The 20,498-nt window shown below is 43.7% G+C and overlaps 1 protein-coding gene across 1 annotated transcript in view; it reads right to left on the reverse strand.

Moving 5' to 3' along the window:
- Positions 1 to 20,498, reverse strand: part of MAPK1 (mitogen-activated protein kinase 1) — a 105,001-nt gene that overhangs the window by 33,577 nt on the left and 50,926 nt on the right. Inside the window, exons 3-4 of the mRNA XM_073559113.1 lie at positions 19,870 to 20,059; positions 17,691 to 17,807 (exon numbers count right to left, since the gene is read on the reverse strand). Of these exons, the coding sequence (XP_073415214.1) occupies positions 17,691 to 17,807; positions 19,870 to 20,059 (307 nt within the window). The remainder of the gene's footprint in view (positions 1 to 17,690; positions 17,808 to 19,869; positions 20,060 to 20,498) is intronic.

Consider the following 20,498-nt stretch of genomic DNA (forward strand, 5'->3'; position numbering starts at 1 on the left):
CATGCCCTATTCTCATCCATAGCCCCTATTCGGCATCATTCCGACACGTCACCGAAACACGCCCTAGGCTGCGCGACGCTAACAAAACACATCGGTGGCATCCAAGTTACCCGAAGACCCTTCAGCGCCTGCAGAACACAACCGAGCCAGCTAGCCTGCCAGAATACCGCTCACTATCTTGAAGTCCCCCTGGACCCATTGTGGCAGTTCCAGGGACCCCACTTGCCTGAACCAACCCTCCAGGCCTGGGAGACAGCTCCATCTTCTACAGGTGTTTGTGAGAACTTCATGTCAAGAACAGGAAGCCAAATGATGAGTGGGAGAGGTGCCACTCGTGTCTGTACGTTTCCTGTCCTTAAAGGACAGATCCCTTCTCTTAGTGCAGTCATGGGTGATGAATAAACCTTATATGATTAAAATGACAAGAAAAATGTCATGCAGAAAAATGACCCCAGTGGTCTAATATCAGATAATTAACATGTCCAGTACATATTACGTTCTATACCATAAAAAAAACTGCTGAATTGCCTAAGAGGCTATAATGGACATTAGGATCTCATGGATCATATTGTACACCCACGTCGCAAGGGAAAGCTCTACAAAGCTCAAAGTGCAAAGAAAATTCCTGTCTAAGGGTTACAGTGCAATGGCATCCATATAATAAGGTGCCAAATCTAAATCTGGCCTACAAAACGGAAATACCATATACAATAGTATACAGTTAGCCGGCATCCAGATATAGATTTCAAAGCTTAATACACACATTACTAAGAAGATATACCCCAGAATAGGAGAAGTTTGTTTTGAAGGGGTTGTCCACTGAGAGATTGACTTCCTCTTGATGTTCCATGATGGGGGACAGTGACGCTGGAGCCGATTGGGCAGAGGGCTCACGTGACATAACGTCACGTGAGCACCAGGAGAGAACATGCAGACTCTGCTGGAACAGCCCTGACACGGGAGGCAAGTGTAAGGCAATGTGCACACATAGTGAAAGGTGATGCGGATTTTTCCGCTCGGATTTGGAAAAATCCGCAGGTCAAAAGACCTGCATTTTATCTGCAGATTAGCCTGCGGTTTCACACCTCTACAATAGAGAAGGTGTGAAACCGCAGTGGAATCCGCACAAAGAATTGACATGCTGCAGATTTGAACCCGCAGCAAATCTGAGCGGAAAAATCCGCAGCATGTGCACAGCATTTTTCAGTTTACCATTGAAAACAATGGTACTGTACAATGCACCTAAATCTGCTGTGGTTCCACAGGGCCAAAAAAAGCTGCAGATCCGCAACGTGTGCACATAGCCTTAGGCTATGTGCACACACTGCAGATTCACCAGCAGATTTTTCTGTGCGGATCTGCAGGTAAAACCGCAGGTAAATTGACCTGCGGTTTGACACCTGGACAATGGAATAGGTGGCAAACCGCAGCGGAATCCGAAGAATTGACATGTCATTTATTTCTGCGGATTCAAAATCGCAGCTTTTCTGCAGTGTAAAAACAGCAGCATGTGCACAGCGGATTGTAAATCCCATAGACTTACATTGTACTGTACACTGTCCGCAGAACTGCTGCGCATCCGCAGCGGCCAAATCCGCTGCGGATCCCCAGCGTGTGCACATACCCCAAGTGCTTTTATGGGAACAGAGGCAAACGCACAGATTGAGAAGGGGTTATCAAAGTAGTGGCCAACCCCTTTAACACAAGCTTCTATTCTGGGGTATGATAACCGCACATTGTATATATTATAGACTGAAATTATCTGGATGCCCAATAACTTATATTTTCTACAGCATTTGTGATATTTCCATTTTTCCTTTTTGTAGGTCAGATTTGCATTTATCACTTTTTTTATAGGGGATATCATTGAACTAATAAACAAAAGAAGAAAAAAAGACTATGCATATGTGTGGGATCACCACGCATGAAGCAATTATTAGCGAATATAAATTTTTATTTATTGCACAAAAGCAGCAAAAAACACCACACATTAAAAATTAAAACCATCTAGTCAGCATGTAAACCGCTGGCTGCAGAATATACAGGCACTAATATAGATCAATCAAGCTATTAGTAAAGCTCCATATGATACAGACAATACAGTGGGAGTAATAAAGGGAGATAGTCAAAAATGACTGGACATATTATAATAACTCTATAGTGATAAATTGCACTAAATGCATAACAAGCAGCAAGGAAAAATAATCGACAATCCCCAATAGGAACCCTGCAGTGTTTGGTAAATACCGGATGGAAAAAGGTACAAAAAACCTAGGAAGCAAATGAAGCTCCTCATGGGGTAAAGTCACTATACAAAAGAGCCACTAAAGCTCCAAGTGAAAAAGCTGATAATATGCGATAATTTCACACCCCAAACTGGAGTGCAATACATCACCAGTTGGTTACTGTATCCCGCTGTGACTGCTGGCACTCTACACAGACGCTGGGGCGACTGACTGGACTTTGACTGTTCTGCTCCTGGGTGATGTATTGCACTCCAGTTTGGGGTGTGAAATTATCGCATATTATCAGCTTTTTCACTTGGAGCTTTAGTGGCTCTTTTGTATAGTGACTTTACCCCATGAGGAGCTTCATTTGCTACCTAGGTTTTTTGTACCTTTTTCCATCAGGTATTTACCAAACACTGCAGGGTTCCTATTAGGGATTGTCGATTATTTTTCCTTGCCGCTTGTTATGCATTTAGTGCAATTTATCACTATAGAGTTATTATATGTCCAGTCATTTTTGACTATCTCCCTTTATTGCTCCCACTGTATTGTCTGTATCATATGGAGCTTTACTAATAGCTTGTTTGATCTATATTAGTGCCTGTATATTCTGCAGCCAGCGGTTTACATGCTGACTAGATGGTTTTAATGGTTTTTAATGTGTGGTGTTTTTTGCTGCTTTTGTGCAATAAATAAAAATTTATATTCTTTAATAATTGTTTCATGCGTGGTGATCCCACACATATGCATAGTCTTTTTTCTTCTTTTGTTTATTGATCCAGTTTACTTGCATGTGGTGATCCCTGCATTAGTATACTCTTTAGGTATAGTTGGATGGTGCCTACTCATTTGATATTTCATATGGATATCATTGAACTGTAACTTCTAGTCAGGAGTTTAATGCACCTTAAAAGGGGTTGTCCTTGTCCTGTCCATATCGATAAGTCTACAGTCACAGTATGTCTTGAGTTATACATACTCCCAGTGACACTAGATGGCCACACCCACTGGACAGCCGAATAACTAGACAGGGGGCGCAGCCTTTCTCCATACAAGCGTATGGAGCGAGGCCACGCCCATTAGATTGGACCAGGACAGGAGGAGGTTTAACTCATACAAACCCTCCTTTCCAGTCTCCAGGCGAATTTCTACAGCGTGAGTATTGGGGAGGGGTGGGATTCGGACTGGACAACCCCTTAAGCTTTCTATTGGTCTTCCGTATAACATGGGTGACCAAAGTCATCAATGAGATCCAAATATCAATCATATCCTCACAGGCAATTATTTTGATACTATAGAACTTGATATCAACTGGATAAGTTAATTGTCTGAAATTATACCAATGGATTTTTTTCCCTCACAACAGGTCTTTCATCATACAAGTTATATCTGCATGTCTTTGATAGTCTCAATTAAAAAATAGTGTATTAAGAAAATCAAGAAAGAGAAGGACAGACATTGTGGGATTCTAGTTAGTAAGGTGATATTGGGTCCAGAAAGATAGATCTGTATATCATTGTAACGATGATGCAAAATATCATGTATGATTTCTCCAGAACATTCCAGAATCTTCCATTCTCTACACTTTCTAGAAGGATACATAGCTGCCCAGAGATAAGTGACCCCCCTCCAGTTCTTTTCCCCTTGTCACACATTGCAGCTTTGTAGTCTCCCTCTGCCTAACGTGAGACTTCAGTGTGTGATCCACTCACTTTCCTGTCCCCCCTTCCTTCCTCGGGAATGTCTTAATTAGCAGAAAGAATTTCCTTTGTCTCTTTTCCACCACGTGAAGAAACTCTCAAACAATAATGAGAATCTAATCACTTGGTCATAGAACGCCGCCAGATTATAATAGAAATATGAAAATTACAAATTGGGATGTGCTCCGATCGGGTTTAACTACAGTGGTTCTTGCTAAATTCTAGCACCAACAGAGCCAGAGAAATAGATTTCTCCTGAACAGAGCGGAATAGACAGCTAGTGTGATGTCATTACAAAGCTAATTTCAATATTTTATTTATTTATATAGTGCCATTAATTCCATGGTGCTGTACATGAGAAGGGGGGTTACATACAAAGTTCTAGATATCGTTAACAGTAAACAAATTTACAATTGACTGACTGGTACAGAGGGGAGAGGACCCTGTCATAGACTTACATTCTATGAGATAGTGTGGAAGAGATAGAAGGTCGGGGGTGTAGTAGCTCTGGTGGTTTGGGTCATTCCATGTCAAGTGAACCAATGATTTTTACCTCTATTTTTAATTCTTTTGAGATTTTGTTATTTGGTAATAGTGTGAAGGAAAAAAAAATTCTAGATTTTTTTTATATTTATTGATTTTCAAAGTTCAAAAAAAGTGCGCATTTCGGTGTTGCCTGCCTTAACATTTCTCCTCATAACTCAGGCTAGAAAAAAGATAGACAAACAAAATAAACACCAGTCTACCCAGAACTGTACAGGCTTTGACCAGATATGTCACAAGAGTATCTTTGTTAGTATTTTACCCATGCGAATGCAAACGCAAAAGTTTAAAACACATTTCTGAAAAAAATGTTTAATTTAGAAATTTCAAAAACTGCACATGTACCCGCTATGCTCCTAGCCACATCTGTACCAAAATTCAAGTTGGGATCATATTTTAAAAAATTAAGCTATACAGTGTCAATTCCAAAATCTGTAATTCAGATCTGTTCAGCCTGTGGTCTAGAAGTGTGGGGTCTATATTTACCAAATAGTCCATGATTTTTAGATATTACTGTATTTTTTTATGTTACAGCTTAGAAGCTGGAGCGCAGATTTGCGATTAACAATCACATTCACAAATACTCAAAAAAATGGAAGACCTGGAACAACAAATTTCATATCAAATAGACTTAACAAGAGGCACTATATTTTGAAGTTTACACATGGGCACTTTAGTACTGGAATGCTGTATCTCCTTCCAAGAATGTTACCCCATAATAAGGATTGTCGATTTTTTTTTTCTTTTATGTTGTTATTCGATATATGTTATTCTATGCCTATTTGTGGGTTCTCTAGTTTTTAAATTTTTTTTCCTTACCTGTACAAGGTTGTTTATTCCCCACTCCCTTCCTACCTTCCTTTCCCTACCCTGTTTATTTCTAAAAACCAATAAAAATATTTGAAAATAGCTTAGAAGCAGGAGAGGACAGAGGAGAAAGCTTTGTTAGGGCTCAACCTGAGAATGAACAGGGGTAGACAGTGAATGCAGAGCAAATGACAGGCCAGCAGCTCTGTCAATCGTGTTGAGTATCTGCCCACTGCAGAGTCAGGAAGTAAAACAGAGCTTTCATGTCCTGACATGTTCACTCTTTGACAAACAATAGTCTCTACGGCATCAAGGGAGTCTGTGTGCTACAATATTGGTGAGTGTGTTTAAAGTTTAAGTAAACTTATATTAATAGTTTAATGCTTTTCTTATTAAGGGCTAATACACACAGCGCTATTCTGAGTGATCGTTCAGAAAAATGCCCCCCCATTGATTTCAATGGGGATAAACACATGCAGTGTTTTTTGAAACACAGTGAGTAAATCACTGCTTGCACTACTTTTTGATCTGCAATAAACGCATTTATCACTATATAAAAAGCTTCCATCGTTTTCACTAGCGATTAAAAAGACTAAAAAAAACCCGCAGCGTTTATCCGCAGACAGAAAAAGCTGTGTGTGCATTAGCCCTAATACTCACTTTATAGTAACAGTTATATCTCAAGTGTACTGTAAATCTTTATTTTTATTACCCATCTTCCTTACATAATATTAACTATTTTTCTCACACAGCAATGGCTGCTACTTCTCAAAGAAAAGCATTTTATAATATATGCTGTTGCAATCCTTTTGAAAAAACTGGACACACAACAAGAAAAAATCTTAGGCCGGTACAAGATTGGATGTTTCATATAAATCCATCAAATCAATGCAGGCATGAAAATTTGTGACAGTTGTAGAAAGCAACTTGCAAAAGAGAAAAATGCTGTAACCTGTAACTTCCAACACAGAGGATTTTATCAATCCTGATTTAACAATAGAGTATTTGAATAAATCACTTTCTAACATTGAATAATCACCCATTGCAAAAAAAAAAGAATTATCCAGGTTATTGCCAAAAAAAATTAGAAAAAGTTACAAAAAAATTGACCCTTGAGCTGGCAGGTGAAACAGTAGAAGGTGAAGGAAAAAATGACACTGATTCAGAGATCATTCTGCAGCTTAAAGATACATTTAAATCCACCCACAGCAGAAGTGAACAGTTCATGATACTGACTACACTACCGAAGAGTTGGACATGCAAAAGAATAGAAAATGAATTTAACATTAGCAATAGAATGGCTAGAAAAGCCAAATCTCTAGTTGAACAAAAAGGTTTCATGTCTTGTCCTGATCCTAACAAAACATTAGATGAAGCTATAGTGGGTAAAGTGAAAGATTTTTACAATAGTGATGAAGTGAGCCGAATTATGCCTGGCAAGAAAGATTGTGTGTCTATAAAAGTGAACTGTAAGAAAACTCATGTCCAGAAGAGGTTGGTTATTACCAATTTGAAAGAAACCTATGAACTTTTTAAAGAAAAAAATTCCACTTCTGCCAAAAACAGGATTTTTAAGTTGCTTACCGTAAAATCTGTTTCTCGGAGCCTTCATTGGGGGACACAGAGACCATGGGTGTATGCTGCTGCCACTAGGAGGCTGACACTATGCACAAAAAAGGTTAGCTCCTCCTCCGCAGTGTACACCCCACCGACCGGCAGGGAATTCCTCAGTTAGTGAGAAAACAGTAGGAGAAGCAACAGAATAGATTGAAAAACAGAACAGACAACTCAACTGTAAATAACCAACAAACATAAGGACAGGAGTTGTAGAACTTGGGAGGGGGTGCTGTGTCCCCCAATGAAGGCTCTGAGAAACAGATTTTACGGTAAGCAACTTAAAAATCCTGTTTTCTCGTTCGCCTTATTGGGGGACACAGAGACCATGGGACGTCCCAAAGCAGTCTCTGGGGTGGGAAACAAACTTCCATCAGGCCAGCGGACTCACCACCGCCGCCTGCAGAATCCTTCTACCTAGGCTGGCGTCCGCCGAAGCGTAGGTGTGGACTCTGCAGCATTTCACAAACGTGTGAACCGATGAGCAGGATGCAGCTTTGCAAAGCTGCAGCACAGAAGCTCTGTGGCGTACCACCCAGGAGGCACCCACTGCCCGAGTAGAGTGGGCCCTGATCCCGGAGGGGCTCCGCGACGCTTAACTCGGTAGGCTTCCAAAATTGCCGATTTGATCCAGCGAGCAACAGTGGCCTTTGACGCCGGGAGACCTTTCCGCGCCCCGTCTGGAATAATGAAAAGCGTCTGTCTTTCGGAAGGGAGTCGTCCTAGACAGATAGACCCTTATCGCCCTAACCAGATCCAGCTTGTTGAAGGACCGCTCTCGGGAATGAGCGGGACTCGGACAGAAGGACGGCAGAACGATCTCCTCCTTGAGGTGAAACGAAGACACCACCTTCGGATGGAAAGAGGGCGGAGGCTGTAGAACCACCTTATCATGGTGAAGTACCAGGAAGGGAGATTGGCAAGAAAGAGCTGCCAATTCCGACACGCGCCGGACGGAAGTGATGGCCACCAGAAAGGCTACCTTCCAAGAAAGGAGAGAAAGGGAAATATCTCTGATAGGTTCAAAGGGAGGACCTTGCAGAACCCCTAGAACCAGATTAAGGTCCCATGGATCCACGGGCGCCCGGTACGGCGGAACCGTGTGAGCCACGCCCTGAAGAAAGGTCTTGACCTGAGGACAGGAAGCCAACGTCTTTTGAAACAAAATGGACAGTGCCGAAACCTGACCTCTCAAGGAACTGAGGGCAAGCCCCGCATCCAGTCCTGCCTGAAGAAACGCTAGGATTGAAGGGAGCGAAAAAGACATGGGCACGAAGCCATAGGACTCACACCAAGTGAAATAGGCCTTCCAAGTACGGTAGTAGATCTTGGAAGAAGATGGCTTTCTGGCTCGGATCATGGCCTGAATTACTTGGTTGGAAAATCCTGCTTGTTTCAAAACCTCGGTCTCAACAGCAACGCCGTTAAAATGAGTGGCCGAGAATTGGGGTGGCAAATCGGACCTTGAGACAGCAGATTTGTTCTGTCTGGAAGCTTCCAGGGGGCGTCCGCGAGAAGGTTGACAATGTCCGCGAACCAAGACCTTCTGGGCCAATTCGGGGCAAGGAGAATGACTGGAATTCCTTCTGCCTTGATCTTCTTCAACAGCTTGGGCAGAAGAGGCAGGGGAGGGAACAGGTAGGGGAGTTCGAACTGCGACCAAGGAACGGCCAGAGTGTCGGCGCCCACTGCCAGAGTGTCTCGAGACCTGGAAACAAACTGTGGGACTTTCCTGTTGAGGCGAGACGCCAGGAGGTCTACGTCCGGGGTGCCCCACCGACGGAAGAGCAGAAGAAACACCTCCGGATGTAGGGACCACTCCCCCGCCGCGAGGCCCTCCCGGCTGAGAAAATCGGCGGTCCAGTTGTCTACGCCGGGAATGTGTACCGCGGAGATTGTCGGAACGGAGATCTCCGCCCAAAGAAGAATCTTGGACACCTCCGCCAGAGCTGAGACACTCTGTGTCCCCCCTTGGCGGTTGACATACGCCACCGCTGTGGCATTGTCTGTCTGAATCCTGACAGGCAGTCCCTTGAGGAGTTTCTCCCAGTGAACGAGAGCCAGATGGATCGCTCGAATCTCTAGGACGTTGATCGCCAGAGCTTAATCCCGATCCGACCATCGGCCCTGAACCGTGTGGTTGCGGAACACTGCCCCCCAGCCGAGGAGACTGGCATCTGCTGTTACTATCTGCCAGTGAATGGGAAGAAAGGAACGACCCGATAGAATGAGAGGCGACGTCAACCACCAGTTGAGGGACCGCTTGATCCGGTATGAAAGATGAACAGGGCAATCCAGGGACAGAGGCGATCTGTTCCACCTCGACAGAATGGCCTGCAGGAGAGGTCTGGCGTGAAATTGGACAAAGGGAACTGCCTCTATCGCCGCCACCATCTTTCCCAGGACCCTCATGGCTTTACGGAGGGACGGGAGTCGTGTGATCTGCAGCGATCGTACTTCCTGCTGCAGGGAGAGAGAATCTTCTCTTGTGGGAGAAAGACCCTTGACCGACGAGTGTCAAACCGTAGGCCGCCTAGAAAGACCAGAGGTTGGGTAGGAATCAGAGAGGACTTTTTCCTGTTGATGATCCACCCGAAATTGGAAAGAGTGTCCAGGACGATTGACAAACTTTGGTGAGCCTGTTGAAATGAGGGAGCTTTGATCAGAATATCGTCGAGGTACGGGAAAAGAACGAGACCTCTGACCTTCAATGAAGCCAACAACGCAGCCATGATCTTAGTGAAGACTCTGGGAGCGGTGGCAAGACTGAAGGGCAGTGCGACGAACTGGTAGTGGTGCTGCCGAATCGCGAGACGCAGTAACTTCTGATGTCCGGAGAAAATTGGAACATGTAAATAGGCATCTTGGATGTCTATTGAGCACATGAATTCCTGCTCCTCCATGGAAGCGATGACCGAGCGAAGCGACTCCATGCGGAAGTGGCGAAGGCGGACCCTCTTGTTGAGCGGCTTGAGAACCAAGATGGGTCGGAGCTGCGCCGTTTTTTTTTTTTTGGCACTACAAACAGGTTCGAATAGAACCTTGTGAAGCGCTCCGATTCGGGAAAGGGCACAATCACCCCGGAACTGAGGAGAGAGGCGATAGCCGTAGAGAACCCCGAGATCAAGGCTGGATCTTTTGGAGGCTGGGATTCGAAGAAACGATCCCGTGGAAGAGAGACGAACTCTATCTTGTATCCTGAGGATACGACCTCCCTGACCCAAGCTTCCTCTACGGAGGCCAGCCAAACGTCCCTGAAGGAAGCCGATCTCCCAACTGGAAGGACCCCTCGAGTGCCCGACGATAGTCATGCTGAAGTAGACCATCCAGATCTAGATCTGGACGGTCTGCCCTGGGAAGAGTGGGATCACCAGGAAGGAGTGGGTCTGAAGGAAACTTTCTATCCTGGCGAGCCTGCGGTCTCTGTTGGCTGGAGTTGTCTGCCGTATTGAAACGGCGGAAAGCCCGAAAGGGTCGAAACTGACGCCTTAGTGGAGGACTGCGAGGCTTGGACTGAGGGAGGAGTGAACTCGTGCCTCCAGAGGCGTCCTTAATAATCTGGTCCGATTGGGACCCAAAGAGGCGCACCCCCTGAAAAGGCAGGTTAGTGAGGGACTTTTTAGAAGACAAGTCCGCTTGCCAGGCCTTTAGCCAAATTGTACGTCGAATTGCAACTACGTTGCTTGACGCCTGAACTGTGCAGGATGCGGCATCCAAGGAAGCGGAAAGAAGATAGACCCCCGCATGGAAGATCTGATTGGCGAGATCGGCCAAACGCTCCGGTTGCGCTTTATCCAAGATGCCCTGACGAAGGTAGTCTGCCCACGTGGCTATGGCCTTTGCTGCCCAGGAAGAAGCCAAGCTTGGACATACCGCCGCTGAAGCCGCTTCGAAGGCAGACTTCGCCAGGGATTCTATAATCCTGTCATTAGAATCCTTTAGGGACGCCACACCTGAAAGCGGGAGAACCGTATTATTGGAAAGCCTGGACACGGGCGGATCCACCGAGGGAGAAGCAGACCAGTTGTCCGTGAGCTCCTTAGCGAATGGATAGAGTACGCCGAGACGCTTTCCTCTTTGAAAGCGTCTGGTCGGATCCTCTCTTTCCCTGGTAAAAATCTTTCCAAACTCGGAATGGAAAGGAAATACCCTGGAGGGAGTTTCTGCCCGTCTGAACGAAACCTCCTGATCTGAGGATTTCGCAGGGGAGTCAGCAATATCAAAGGTATGATGGATCGCTGCAATGAGGTTCTGCACTGTGAACTTCATGTTTGCATCCTGGTCTGAATCCAGCTCTAAAATCCCCTCAGATGACCTGTCCGAAAGCGCTTCACCTGACTCGGGAGAGGAGGCCCGAGTGGGAGGCTGCTGAGAAGGGCTATGCGGTGAGATGGGGCGAGGAGAGGATTCCAGCTGGGTCTTTTGCGACTAATGCTGGCTGACTCAGATGGAATAACTTGGGACCTGCTTGGCCCTGCCGAAGAGTCCAGGGGCAACGTATCCAGAACGGTCACCAGGGACTGAGACACCTTGGTGAGGTCTGCCACTGATTGAGATAGAGAGGAGGCCCAGCCAGGCGTGGGGGGGGTTCACCCTCACCTGGGGCAGTAGATGGCCCCTGGACGGCGTCAGGCTGAAGTTAGACATAGTGAAAAGCTGAGGTAGTGCCGGAAGGTTGGGGGACAGAGGGCGGAGAAGGGTCAGTCTGCAGTGCAGAGCTACTCACGGTCCGGTGTCCCCAGAAGCGATGCTCTGCGACCTGTCAGTGGATGCGGGTCAGAGCGAAATCCGGCCGACAGACCACCTGAGCGAAAAACCAGCTGGCAGATGGTGATATCCGGTGACGAGCTGGTGTCCGGCTGACAGGCTGGGAAAATGGCGCCTGCCTGAGAAAGAGCGCGCGTCCAGGAGAGGAGGGAGGGCGGAGCACACCACAGGGTTAAAACTCTCTGCCCTCTGGCCAATAGCAGGCTGGGCAGGTGAAGGACAGGCGGTGGGAGGGCCTGGGAAGAGCGGGAGAGAAGCCCGCTTAGAAGAAAGGGGCGGGGGGCGTGGCCGCGACGCTGCGGTAGGCCCAAACTAAAGCCAGGGCCTAAATTAGTTGCGGCGGCCGCCTGTCAGCAGGGGGTCGGCGCGGAGGTCGGAAAAAGGACGCCGCCGCCGCCGGAAGCCGCGTCCAAGGGAAGAAGGAGAGGAAGAGGCCCTGTACTCCCTGTCCCCAGAAAGGGGGGAGGGAAGGGGGGGGGAACGCGGGGGCCAGCAATATGGAGCATGGTGTGCCTATGGGCGTAGGGCGACTACGAGCGACCGCAGCGCCCGCTCCCTGTGCCATTGAAGAGGCGCACCCCCTGTCCGTCGGGAATGGGCAGCCAGGTAAATAAAAATAAAAAATCCATACTCACCCATCCCCGATCCGTTACCTGGGACTGAAGAACTCCTGCGTCTCATCCAACCGACAGGCTCTGGTAGGCGAGTGGGAGGGAGACTGGAGACAAGGACCCCTGGAGTCGCTGGCACGTCTTGGTGTCGGCGTCCGTCTGGCTGGTCCTGCCGCGGAGAACTGCAAGGATACGGGGTGGCAGTACACGCCGTACTCGCAGACTCCATGTGGGAGTACAGATGTGACTTTTCACTCTGTATCCCTCCGTAGAACCTGTAAAGGAACGACGCACGACGAGGTAGATATGGGTCTAATGAAAGACCCGTGTCCACCTCCTGACACTAAGCTAAACTGAGGAATTCCCTGCCGGTCGGTGGGGTGTATTCTGCGGAGGAGGAGCTAACCTTTTTTGTGCATAGTGTCAGCCTCCTAGTGGCAGCAGCATACACCCATGGTCTCTGTGTCCCCCAATAAGGCGAACGAGAAATAGGATTTTCAAAATTTGCTGACCTGCGACCGAAGAATTGTGTCCTGGCTGGTGGTAGTGGTACACACTCAGTATGCGTATGTACAATACACCAGAACACTAAGCTCAAGATTGAAGGGGGTAAGCTGAAAGATATTCAGATTGGCGAGTCCAACCTTGGCGATTACAAAGTATGTCTGTCTCAAATATTGTGTCCAGAAAAGAGTTGGAGTTGTTATCTCAAAATTTGCAAAAAATGTCCTTCAGTATTGGCTCTCAAAGAAAAAATTATTTTGAAGAGGCTATGGTAGATAATATAAGTTATAAACAGTGGATATCTGTTGACAGAGATGTACTTTTGACACGGTTTTTAAAAGTGCAGAACTTTTTGTAGAATTTTTTGTGAACAGCTGATAGTCCTTAAGAAACACTCATTTATAGCTCGCCAACAGTCTGACTACTACAATCACCTCAAAGAAAGCATCAAACAGAATGAGGCAGTAATAAGCTTAGACATTTCAGAGAACTATTCCTTCGTTGTTCAGGATGAAGCACAGTCATTTCACTGGAACAATGAACAAACAACTGTGCACCCTTTTGCGATTACAATGAGAATGGAGAAATAAAGTACAAAAGTGTAGTTATGATATCTGAGTGCTTACTTCATGATTCAATAGCTGTTCACTTGTTCAAAAAAAATTGATTTCAGTGATAAAAACAGACATCCTACCAAGTTTGAGCAAGGTCTACTACTTCTCGGATGGCTCTTCTGCACAGTATAAAAACAGGAAAAACGTTATAAATGTATGCCATCACAAGAAAGACTTTGGAGTGGAAGCTGAATGGCACTTTTTTGCCACTGCTCGTGGCAAAGGTGTAGGTGACGGGTAAGGAGGCGGCACCGTGAAACGCCTTGCAGCCCGGGCTAGCTTCCAGAGGCCATATTCAGACCAAATCTTAACACCCATGCAACTTTTCAAATGGAGTGAGAAAAATATTCTTAACATCCAGTTCATGTATTGTACAAACCAGGACTACAAAGAGGAGGAGAGTTTGTTAAAGCATCGGTTACAGGAAGCAGAACGCATCAAAGGGACTCAGCAATACCACACTGTCATTCCATGTAGTGAAACAGAAATAAAAACAAGGATTTTTTTCATTCAAAGACAGTGAAGTGGTAGAAGATTGGCAATGGATGACTTAACTGGTTATGTGACCTGTGAATATGATCGGCACTGGTGGCTGGCTACTGTACTCTCCAAAAATTGTGAAAATGAAGAAGTAGAAGTGACTTTTTTGCATCCTTCTGGCCCAGCGCCATCCTTTGTGTATCCAAGAAAACCAGACATTTTAAAAGTTAACAAAAATCAGATATTAACTCAGGTGGAGCCCAACACCATGACCGGCCGCACATACTCTGACACAAAAGGAAATGGCCATTGCTAGTAAGCGCTTATGGACCAGATTACATTTCACCCACTAGAAGGGAGAAATTGATGATAAAAGGCCAGTTTAAAAATGTACTATTAATTGTTTGATTAGTTCATATTTTATAGAACGAGGATTTAACTACTGTACTATTCTTAAACACTTCATAAATGACATGTTTAGTGATGAATTGTTACATGTATAAATAGGTGGTAAAAATATTGGTTCTTTTAATCTTGTTTTTAACATATAATTAGGAGGAGACCACTTAGAAAATCACACTTGAGGATATGATCACCTTTTTTCTTTTGGTTTGTTCAATGTATTCAGGTTGAAAATGCTGAGCAAGTTGTGTTATGATGATTAAGATGGATTTATTCTGGCACTTCGGGGTTTATTGTGTTTCTTTATTGTTACATATAAATGTTGAGTTCAATACGTTGTAATTTGAAGAGAAAAAGGAATAAACTCACAAACATAAAATCAGATGATTCAAGGCTTAAGAAAAAAATACAAATTTGATTGGTCCCAAGTTAAATCCCTGTACAAATATAAACAAGAACACAAGTAACGCACATGCATTTTTTCACCATTTTAAAACATACGTTTTTTTCACAATTGCGCATCAAAATTATGAATTTGATTTCTCAAAAACAAAATGTAAAGAAACAGTCTTGTGACATATGAAATGAAAGCCGTTACCGTTCTATGAAAAATGATGCCTCTCCCACCTTTGTATCTTAATTCTAGCCCAAGATATGATAAAAAATGTAAAGCCATACCAGGCCAAAATTCGCTCTTTCACAACTTTAGAAGTCTGTAAAAAATTAACTGAAGAAAAAAAATTCAAAACTTTTAATTTGTAATTAACTAAAGTTGCACTTCATTAAAACAAAAAATAAAAAAATCTAAAGACGTCAGGTAAAAAAAATATTCATTTTTGGATCACTTGATATGGAATGACCCGTTTTGAGGCGACGGCTTGGGCGGTGGTGAGGCGGCAGAATGGTTATTGCAGGCTGTAAGCTTTCCTGAAAAGATGGGTTTTCAGGTCCGTTTGAAGGATCCAAGGGTAGTGGATAATCGGACGTATTGAGGCATGGAATTCCAGAGGATAGGGGATATTCGGGAGAAATCTTGGAGGCGGTTGTGTGAGTAACGAATAAGTGTGGAGGACAGTAGGTGGTCTTGGGAGGATCGAAGATTATGTGAGGAAGATGTTGGGAGATGAATGATGGTTCTGCCGATATTCTGCTAGGTTCTCAAGCCGAGATATGGTGGTTATAAGTTTTCAGAACCCAAATCTGTACTTTGAGGAAGGGGAGGACTGTCACAAGCCAGCCCGTTTAGTGATGTCACAAGCCCAAAAGGTATAAGGTATTATCCCCTACCCCTCCCTCATTCTAGCCTGGGATGCCATGGCAATAAGATCTTGAATGGTGACGTTTGGCTCCTCTTCCCCGCATGGTTCTGCCTGAAATGATCTAAGCAATATGTAAGTTTCTCTGTTTTTTAAATCCATTTTATTTGTAGTTGCATTGTATATACTGTTATTGTCTCATATCGCAAAGCTTTTTTTATAGTTTGTAAACACTGCCCATCTTTTGGGAATAAGCTATAAAATTTATTAGTTCTGTCTCCTTGCTCTGTGACGAATTCACGTGCCTATAAGCTAATTACACTACTAATTTGGGTTAGCTTCGAACCCCTCTATTAATTTTAAATATTAAGAGAAATCTGAAGCTGGTGGCAGCGAAGTGTGCTCTGGGCAAGTGGGCCAGCTGGTAGTGACGGAAGGGGTTTTATATGCTGATTTGTCTGGCTGCGGCCAGGACTAGTTATAATTCCCCTACTGCAGCGGCCTAATAGCCAGTGCACAACAAGTATCCCGCCCGGCGACTAATTATCCTAGGTGTAGTTCCCCGACTGACCTGAGGGTAAGGGGGGCGCCGCAGAGCTGCAAACTCCAAAGTGGAACTGGAAAGTGGGCTATACATAAATCCCAACAGCTTGTAACATTGTGGCCGTGGTGGGATAACTAAAATAAACACCCCTGCGATAAATTGTTAGGGCAAGACTAGCTTGCTGTTTTTTATCACATAGTGCCAGCGGTGGGATAACTAAGATAAACCCCCCCTGTACCGGTGATAGCCGTGTGCGGCCAAAGGTCACACCCCCCTGATTGTGACAATCATCAGCATAGAGATGATACTGAAAGTCGTAAGACTGAGCTATCCCAGACCAAAAGTATAAATGAAGAGCAAGGGTCCTTGAATTGAACACAGGGGGACACCGACAGATTTGGGGGGGGGCGCGAGATGAGGAGGTGATGTGTGAGTGGGAGACACTGAATGTCTGGTCTAGGAGATAAAAGAAAGGGCCAAGTCTCTGTGATGCCAAGAGATGAGAGAACCTGTAGTAAGAGGGAATGGTCTACTATCAAAAGCAGATGCCAGGTCCAGGAGGAGGAGTACACTAGTGTCGCTTAGATTTACAGATTAGTAGGTCATTGGATACTTTAGTCAGGGCAAAGTTGTTTATTTTCATGAGTACTATTCACTTATGTAAAATAAATTAGACTGATAGCTACTCTATTAAAAATAACTCATCATTTTAAACCAGTGACCAAAAGAAAAGTGCAGCCTGCATTTTCATACAATTTTAAACATAAAAGTCCCAAATGATTAAATAATGTAGTACAAAAACGCATACATAGAGTCAAACACCAAAGAACGAAGGAGGAGAATAAACCGCCACCATGGAGTATAGTCCTAAAATGATTATTAAATATTACAAACAAACTGCTGTATACCAGTAGAAAGGGGACAAGTCAACAGCATAAAATGCAAAACTGTATGGAAATACAGCCAATCACAAAAATGACCTCATGTTAGTAATAAGAAAACCATATTAAAGTGCAAAAGTACTGAAACAATACCGCTAAATGACCTATCATAATTTAGAGTGCCCTCATAAGAAAGTGCAAAAGGACAAAAAGATATTTAAAAGACTAAGATTGTCATACAAAATATCCAGCCTAAAATAAGGTAGTGCAAAAAGAGGTCAGAATTACATATATCAAAACAGAGCCCAATGCTCATATAATGAAAGCCAAACAATTATGAAGAAAAAAAAAAAAAAACCCATCTACAAAATAGAGCAAAGGGAAAATAACTTACTGCAGTGTAAGCGGTGACCAAAAATGCCCCTGCCGCCCCAAACTGATGGTATTGTTTCAGCACTATTGCACTTTAATATGGTTATTATTAACATTAGGTCATTTTTGTGATTGGCTGTATTTACATACAATTTTGCATTTTATGCTGGTGACCTGTCCCCTTTCTACTGGTATACAGCAGTTTGTATGTAATATTTAATAAAATCATTTTAGGACTATACTCCATGGTGGTGGTTTATTCTCCTCCTTCGTTCTTTGGTGTTTGCATTTTCATACAGTAGCTTCACACCAGTAAAACTAGGCATTTATACAAGCAACTGAGTTTAAATTGTAATTCAAGGACTACCTTGGAATTTAACATTATTTCTGGAGCTCGATACCAACGAGTGGCCACATATTCTGTCAAAAATCCGGTGTGGTCGTGATCTGGGTCTGCAACACGTGCCAATCCAAAATCACAGATCTGTTCAAGGAAAAAAATAAATTAACTGTCTGAAAGTATTAAATGCCAAATGAGGGGGTATGTAATATACACCACACACCTATAGTGTTTTTATTGCAAACTCAATTCAAATAAAAATATTTGGTATTCCAGTGTACATAGAAGTTCAAAGAAAATCATTCAACTGCTAAGAAAAAAAAAAAATAGTAATACAGGAACTGGATTTTTTTTTTTTTTTTTTTAATTAACACATTTCTGCCCCCCCAAAAAAATGTAACAGCAGTCAAAACATTGCATGCATTCCAAAGTTTACACAAAGTTTACACAAAGAACACACAATTCCCCACACAGGTCAAGTGAGAAAAATAAAGTTACGTTGGTAAAAAAGGAGTGTGATATTCATATTCTAAGTAAAATAGTGCAATTCAAATCTACAATCTGTCCTACAAAAAAAGCCCTCATATGGTTATGTCAATGGAAAAATATGAAAGTTTCTTGAAAGGGGAGAAAAATACTGAACACAAAAATTGAAAAAATCTGAAGTTGTTCAACTTTTCAAAACCGCCAACACATGTTCCATTATTAAAGGTGTTGTCCTGTCTTCTGATGAAAGTCTACAGCTGTGGTTCCCAAACTCCAGTCCTCACGGACCCCAACAGGTCATGTTTTCAGGATTTCCATAGTGTTACACATGTAAGAATTCCTGATGCCTTGATGATACTTCCATCATCTGTGAAATACTAAGGAAATCCTGAAAACATGACATGTTGGGGGCCCTGAGGACTGGAGTTTGAGAAACACTGGTCTACAGTCACTGTATATGACTCCAGAATCCTTAGTGTGGCACTGCATGTGACATGAAATTTGCATTCTTAGGCCTCTTTCACACTTCAGTTTTTTGCATCAGTTATAATCCGCCAAAAAGGCGGACAAGCGGATCCGTTCTAAACTGATGCGAACGGATGGCACAGGATCCGTTTTCAGACGGATCCTGAAAAATGAAGAGAGAGAGAGAATTTTTTTTATTTTTGTCCGGCACCCAGAAAGAATTTCGGGTTAAATGAGTGTCTGGAGGATCCGCCAGAGAAAAAAACGTTACAAGCTCCGTTCTGAAATCTTTGAGGATGGTGACGGAAAGCAACTTTTGGCGGATCCTCACAAAAAACGGATGCAACGGACAGCAATCCGTCACAATCCGCCATTAATGCAAGTCAATGGGAAAAAAACGGATCCTCAAAAAAATTGAGGATCCGGTTTTTTGTTTTTTTTTCAAAACCTGGCGGATTGTGACTGATTGTAAAAAACGGAAGTGTGAAAGAGGCCTTAGGGCCACATTGTGACTAGACGTGCTTCACTTTTAATGAGCAAGGTTGAGCTCATCTAAAATCGGCACACATACTTGAGGTCAAGGGACCATCCACTTTCACCAGAAAATCCTGAAAGCATGCAGTGCGCATTATGTATGAAAGCAGAAGACCTTAATCAGAATACAAAGCAACCCCTTTCACTATGGAGACTGCACACCTCCAAAGGCCCGCCAGGTGACCTTAAACTAGATAATTTTCCATTCACATCGGACAAGTGCTATCTGATTTTTTATAGGATAGTATTCGGGCCAATGTTATTCAGTAGGGCTGTGCTGATGCACAATTGTTTTGACTGAATCTGTCAGTGGAGGAAAAAAAAATTGCAGTATGTTGAGATTTACCTTTGAAATAGGATGTCACTCACCCATTCAAGTCTATGGGTGTGTGGAAAACATCAGACTGCATTCGGATGACATCGGAGTGCAGTCACATTTCCACAGACTCACAGAATGGAGGAAAAATTCTACTCATCTCAGTGTGCTCAGATTCTCTGATTGTAGAGAATCAAATCACACTATGCTGACACTGAACAAACTTGGATCAGAGTTTGACAACTTGCATTTGCATAATTAGCCTTATTCTCTCAGATGAGAGAATCTATGGCCGTTTTACCGTAGCCCAAAACTGGAGAAACACTGGTTGTGCTCCCTCCTACCTACCACCAAAAAAACCCCACAAAAGTTAAACTAACCTTATTATAAAAAAGTAACACAAACCTTGAGATCACAGGTAGTGTTTAGAAGCAAGTTTGACGGTTTAAGATCACGATGTAAAACATTGGCTGAGTGAATGTACTTCAGGCCTCTCAGAATTTGGTACAGAAAATAACAAATGTGGTCATTGCTAAGGTGCTGGGTCTTCAAAAGCTTGTACAGATCAGTTTCCATAAGGTCCTGAACGATGTACCTGAAGATATTAATGTAAGGTAAATTGTGCATTTTCTCCTGTGAAAGCCAAAAATGAAAGGACAAACATTTTGAAAAATAGAGGGGCTACAGGTATGGTTTTTTTTTTTTGTTTTTTTTAAATAGAAAAGGGCAGTCTCATCACTGAAAACCCTTTTCATAATGTGGTCCTTGGGAACATTGCTGATCCAGCAAACTTCTGGCCTTACCGGAGAAAGGTGCAGTCAACTAGTCCTTCCGCAGGAAAGAAAACGCAGCATTACATGGTGGCAATTCAGATGATGGCCATTCTTGTAATACAGGGAAACAAGTCTGGAAGCCAAACATACATAACCATTTTCCATTTCATCTCTTTTGAAGGCAAGGAGGAGAGGGGGCCCTGAATGCCATTGAAAGAGCTCTTCAAGTGACAATCCTAAAACTAGTGCATTCCATTAACC

The sequence above is a fragment of the Dendrobates tinctorius genome, unplaced genomic scaffold, assembly GCF_039654945.1.
Source record: "Dendrobates tinctorius isolate UK_male_01 unplaced genomic scaffold, ASM3965494v1 ptg000265l, whole genome shotgun sequence".
In the NCBI taxonomy this organism is placed as follows: Eukaryota; Metazoa; Chordata; class Amphibia; order Anura; family Dendrobatidae; genus Dendrobates; species Dendrobates tinctorius.